This window comes from Mus pahari, chromosome 2, assembly GCF_900095145.1.
Source record: "Mus pahari chromosome 2, PAHARI_EIJ_v1.1, whole genome shotgun sequence".
Classification (NCBI taxonomy): Eukaryota; Metazoa; Chordata; class Mammalia; order Rodentia; family Muridae; genus Mus; species Mus pahari.
Window position 1 is genome coordinate 104,930,718 of NC_034591.1, and position 6,330 is coordinate 104,937,047.

The window sequence follows — 6,330 nt, forward strand, 5'->3', positions numbered from 1 at the left end:
GTCTCAATTCAGATGGCCTTACACCTGCGAGGGTGGGCAGGACAGGTTTCCTGGCTTCATATTCCGGCCTGGGAAGGAGGACCCTGAGGCCAGGAGTGCTCAGTCTGAGGTCTGTGCTTCACCTAGCCACACCCCACCCGTGGGGAGGGAACCCCGACGGCGCGACGTCACGTCGGGGGCGGGGCTACCGAGGGGGCGGGGCGGGCGTCCCTTAAGCGGACGCTAGCTGCGTGGAAGAGTGGACTAGACCCTCGGGCGGTGAGGGGACGCGAACGCGTGGGGAGGGCCGCGCTGAGGGGACGCGGGCGGGCGGGCGGAGGAGAGGGCCGGGCTGAGGGGACGCCGGCGGGCGGGCGGGCGGCGGAGGACCGCCCACGTTCTGAGCCGGAGCCTTCGCGCCGACCAGGCCCCGCCCGGGACCAGAACGTCCCCCCCCCCCGGGGCGGGAGTGCGGTGGCCGCGGCCCTCGAGTGTCACTGGCGTCCACGCCGAGCGCTCTCGCCTTTCCCCGCTGGGTCCGTGGGGACCAGCCTGGGAGGAGCGGCTTTCTCGCCCGCCACCCGAGGGCCTGCTTCGGGACTGTGGGCCCCGCAGTGGCCGGGACTGGCTGACCTAACGGAGCCTCCGTGGAAGATGGGACCTCGCGGGGAGGATGCCGTGACCTAGGGAGGAGAACCTTAGGGTTTTGTGACTTTCTCCAGGGCTGAGAGGCAGCGCTGAAGTATGTGCGGACGGACGTCCTGTCACTTGCCGAGAGACGTTCTCACCAGGGCCTGCGCCTATCAGGATCGGCAGGGCCGGCGGCGCCTCCCGCAGTGGAGGGACCCCGACAAGTACTGCCCGTCCTACAACAAGAGCCCGCAGTCCAGCAGCCCCGTGCTCCTCTCCAGACTGCACTTTGAGAAGGTAAGGGGCGTGTCGGCACTCTCGGAGCTTCTGGGCCAGCCTCGCGGTGGCCATCTGACTCGTGACCCTGTGCCGCTGTCTGCCCAGCCTCCGGAATGACCTGAAAGCAGCTACCTTAAGGCCCTAATGACTCTGGGCCTCTGCAAGGAATAAGTCAGTATTCTTCAGGGTCAGTTAAACTGTTTGAACGCATGCCCGAATTATGTGAACCTCATATTTGAATAAATTTAAAAATTCTTTTGAGACAGAGCCTTAACTGTGAATGTAGCTCTGGTGGTCCTGGAACTCCCTATAGAGGCCAAGCTGACCTCAAATTTTCAGCAAACCTGCCTCTGTCTCCAGAATCCTGTATTACAGGTGTTTACACTCTGACGAGCTTGAATTTTTTTTTTTTTAAGATCGCAGCTTTCAAATATTACTGATTTATCAGCGTCATCTGTCCTTAAAAACAGAAAACAAAAACCCAAGTGTGGTGGCTCACACCTTTCATTCCAGCACTTAGGAGGCCGGAGGAAGGCAGATCTCTGAGTTGGAGGCTAGTCAAGACTGCATAGTAAAACTGTATCTCAAAAAAACAAAACAAAGGGCTGGAGAGATGGCTCAGTGGGTAAGAGCACCCGACTGTTCTTCCGAAGGTCCAGAGTTCAAATCCCAGCAACCACATGGTGGCTCATAACCATCTGTATGAGATCTGACTCCCTCTTCTGGAATGTCTGAAGACAGCTACAGTGTACTTACATATAATAAANAAATAAATCTTAAAAAAAAAAAAAAAAAAAAGCTGATTTCGGAGCTTGCAGCATGGCTCAGTGGGTGACAACACTTGTTACATGGTAAGAGAGAACCAGCTCCTGCAAGCTGTCCTCTGATTCTACTCCCACTCTGGCATTCACGCAAGAGAGTGGACACATACAGATAGATGTAAAGAAAAAAATCAGTGTGTCTGGGGCTGGTGATATTACTCGGAGATACAGAGCATATGTCATTTACTCATAGCCTTGAGTTCAGTCCTAACACACATAAAATATTTTTGATTCTTTTTTAATTTAACAGATTTTTATGTGTACTAATTAATGTTTTACCTGCATGTATGTATGTACGTATGTATGTGCACCAGGTGTGTGCTAGTGCCCTTGGAAGTCAGAGCTTCAGATCCACTGGAACTGAAGTTACCAAAGGCTACCATGTGAGTGCTTGGAACTGAACCCAGGTCCTCTGCAAGTGCAGCAAGTAGCCTTAACTGTTGAACAGATCAGGGTCCCTATTTCACTGGATGGATCTTGGGGAGCAGGAATGGGAAGGTGGAGTCCCTAGCAAACATAGCCCCTCCTTTGGGTCATTTGAGTTTGCCCGTGTAATGTTTGACTGCACATCTGTAATACAATTTGTTTAGATTTCTTAATCTGGTAAATATTTGATATTTTTTTTTCAAATCTACAAATTCTAAAATAAAATTAGGAACATTTCAGCCGTTCAACTGCCGGCATATATGTATAGATAGCAGTATTTGCATTTGAAACCACTGATTTGCAAAGTACTTCCTTTTCCCCTCATCTACCACAGTGCCACCAGCTGTACTACTCCAGAGTCAGACCCGTAGAGGAAAAGATGACTAATGAGCAATACTTTCAGTATCTTGCTTCTCGGCCACTCTGTATGCATTGTGTTTGGGGATGCTTTGTGCAATGATGAGAACACTCAGAGGTGACCATTAGAACTGTAAAAATAGGATTTCTCAACCAAGACGTCACTGACATTTAAAAGCATTTTACATTTTTATGTGCATAGATATTTTGCCTGAATGGATGTCTATGTAGCACATGTACAGTGTCTGTGGAGGCCAGAAGAAGGCACTATTGAGCCCCCCGCCCCCACCCCACCCCCGCTACAACCTTACCTGCCTATAGCTTCTCAGGGAGGGCTAGGGCTTCATGAGTTCTCTCCTAACCACGGTGGAATGCTGAATGTTAATGGGCCTTTTTTGGTTTTTTTTTGTTTTGGGGGATGGGTTGGGTTTTTTTTTTTTTTTTTTTCCCCCAAGACAGGGTTTCTCTGTATAGCCTTGGCTGTCCTGGAACTCACTTTTGAGTCCTTGGGTACAGCAGCTGTGCCATTTCTGGAAGGCAGTTTCATAGCACACCTAGTCATTCCACCTTTTTTATTCTGTTTTGTGTTTCCAGACAGGGTTTCTCTGTGTGTCCCTGGCTGTCCTGGAACTCTCCTTGTAGATCAGACTGGCCTTGAAGGCAGAAATTTACCTGCCTCTCAAATTGCTGGGATTAAAAGTGTGCCGCACTATGCCCAGCTTAGTCCTTCCACTTTTATATCCTTCTGTTTAATTGGTGACAGTTTCATGCGTGAATCTGTGTATTGTGATCAACCTAACCCCCCATCACTTCTCAGCCCCACCCACTGCTCTCTTCCTCAGCCTTCTACTTTCTTCCCCTTTCCAACTATTACCTTCTTTTTATTCCTCTTCCACGGCGTTCTCTGTGCCTTACAGGGACGAGGTGGGCGTCCATTTAGAGCTGAACACGTAAGTCATCCTTCTTAGTACTTTGACCAGCTGTGAGTCTCTGCAGTCATCATCACCCTCTACATTCAGGAGCTTCTCTGACCAGTGCAGAGAGCAGCACAGGACTCTGGGTATGCATATAAGTATTTAGCTTGACATTGAATCCATTTATCAGAAAAGATGACTAATAGTATCATTCCTTGGGCCTATGACCAACTTCAGAGAGTAAATCAGGTTAACTTGGAATTCACAATACACCTGTATCATCTCCCAAGTATTGGGATTAAGTGTTTTCCACCCACCACTCTTGGCCAGCATTTCCCCACCCCCACCCCTCTCTCATTTTTTGAGACAGGCTGGCCTTGAATTCACAGAGATCCACCTGCCTCCTAGATGCTAGGATTAAAATTAAAAGTATGTACTACCATGCCCAGCTAACTTTTCCTCTCTAAATAACCTTGTATTATTTGTATATACTAACTGTGTTTTTTTGTGTCTTGCTCACCCGTTCTTATTTTTAAATTTATGTGTGTGATCAGGCATCTGTCTGGGTGTCTGCCAGTGGGAAGAGTTAGGTGTAGTTGTAGCCGCCAGACATAGGTTCTAAGAACCTAACTCAGGTCCTCTGCAAAAGTAGTAAGTATGCCACTGTAGTCTAGACTTACCTGGATTTTCTATGTAGCCCAAACTCACCTTAAAGTAGCAGTAATCCTCCTGCTTCAGCCTTTTGAATGCTAGGATTATTACAAGTGTATACCACAAATCCAGATACTAAATCTTAATCTTTTTTCTATGGCAGGATGCAGACTCATCAGATCGGATAATTATTCCCATGCGATGGGGCTTAGTCCCATCTTGGTTCAAAGAAAGTGATCCTTCCAAGCTGCAGTTCAACACTACCAACTGTCGTAGTGATACCATAATGGAGAAGCAGTCGTTCAAGGTAGGTAGCGTGTTTAGGGAAAGGCACTTCTTTCTAACACTGCTAAGTGTTTTGTATGTCTGAGAAGTATATTCCAAAGGATATTTTCAGTTTGCTGTTTTTGTTTTGTTTTCTTAAGACAGGGTTTCTCTGTGTAGCCCTAGCTGTCCTGGAACTCACTCTGTAGACCAGGCTGGCCTCAAACTCAGAGATCTGTCTGCCTCTACCTCCCAAGTGCTGGGATTATAGGTGTGTGCCACCACCACTCAGTCAGGATATTCCTAGTTGTTAATGTTGGGTCCTGTTCTGTTTATTGCTATGTTTAGATTAGCAATTCCGAAACTTATTGGTTATGGTGGTTTAAATGAGAATGGCTTGGTCCCCAGTTGGTGAAACTGTGTGAGAAGGATTAGGAGGTATGGCATTGTTGGAGGAGGTGTGTCATTGGGGAGTGGGCTTTCAAAAGCCCATGATACTCCCAGTTTGCTCTCTTGCTCTCTCTGAGTGGTGATTGTGCCTCAAAATATAATAAACTCTCAGCTACTATTCTAGCACCCTGCCTGCCTGCCTGCTGCCATGCTCTCCACCATGATGGTCATGAACTCACTCTCTGAAACTAAGCCTCCAGTGTCAGTTTGGGTCATCATGTCTTATCACAGCAATTGAAAAGTAACTAAGACAGTTTTTAAAACAAAACAGTTGGCCCACTGTGGTAACATACACCTTTAATCCCAGCTCTTGAGAGTCAGAGGCCAACAGATCTATGAGTTCAAGGTCAACTTGGTCTACAGAGTGAATTCCAGACCAAGCAGAAATAGTCAATGAAACCTTGATCTCAAAAAGGGGGTGGAGGTAGCAGAAAAGGGGGTGGAGGTAGCAGAAAAGGGGGTGGAGGCAGCAGAAAAAGGGGGTGGAGGTGGAGGTAGCAGAAAAGGGGGTGGAGGTAGCAGAAAAGGGGGTGGAGGTAGCAGAAAAGGGGGTGGAGGTAGCAGAAAAGGGGGTGGAGGTAGCAGAAAAGGGGATGGAGGTAGCAGAAAAGGTTTTCTAGGTATAGCTCCTACTACCAAGGCTAGTGACCCGACATCAGCCACCAGAACATACATGGCGGAAGGAGAGCACCAGCTCCTACTACATACAAGCTGTCCTGCCCACAGTGGCGTGGTCAGATCCTTCCCACCAAAAGTAAATAAAGTAACAAAATTTTAAAGACAAAAAAAAGAAAACCTTCTCTCTCATACCCTGTGGACTAACTCTGCTGCTCAGTGAGGTAGTAGTTTTGACTAGGAACGCTTGCTGTTTCACCTGGCCAAGGATAAATATCTGTGGTAGGTGTGCTGGTTAGTTATTTGTCAAGTTGACAGAAGCTCGGGTCAACTGGAAAGAAGGAACCTCACTTGAGGAAATGTAGGACATTTTCTTGATCAATGATTGGAAAGAAAGGACCCAGCCCCTAGAAAGGATACCGCCCCTAGTCACGTGGTCCTAGGTTATATGGAAACAAAACAAAACTGAGCAAGCCATGTAAAGCAGGCCAGTAAACCGCGTTCTTCTATGGCCTCTGTTTCCATCCTTGTTTCTACTGTCGTTGAAGCAGGGTCTGTAACATGACTTTCTAGGCCTGCAAGCTCCCAGACAATGACAAGGAACCTTTTATATTACTTATGAAAGCTTTAGGCCCTAGCTTATTCTTGTTCTCAACTAGCTCTTATAATCTAATTAACCCATTTATTATAATCTATACTCTGCCACATGGCTTGATACCTCTCCTCAGTTTCTTTTTCTTTTTTTTTTTTAAAGATTTATTTATTATTATACACTGTAGCTGTCTTCAGACGTGTCAGAAGAGAGTGTCAGGGGCTGGAGAGATGGCTCAGCGGTTAAGAGCACTGACTGCTCTTCCGAAGGTCCTGAGTTCAAATCCCAGTAACCACATGGTGGCTCACAACCATCTGTAACAAGATATGGCTCCCTCTTCTGGAATGTCTGA

At 47.6% G+C, this 6,330-nt stretch overlaps 1 protein-coding gene across 1 annotated transcript in view; it reads left to right on the plus strand.

The window, feature by feature from the left end:
• Positions 1-198: 198 nt before the first annotated feature.
• Hmces (5-hydroxymethylcytosine binding, ES cell specific) overlaps positions 199-6,330 on the plus strand; it is a 24,853-nt gene continuing 18,721 nt past the window's right edge. Inside the window, exons 1-3 of the mRNA XM_021191035.2 lie at positions 199-258; positions 702-906; positions 4,221-4,364. Coding sequence (XP_021046694.1) covers positions 724-906; positions 4,221-4,364 — 327 coding nt within the window. The 5' untranslated portion in view covers positions 199-258; positions 702-723. The remainder of the gene's footprint in view (positions 259-701; positions 907-4,220; positions 4,365-6,330) is intronic.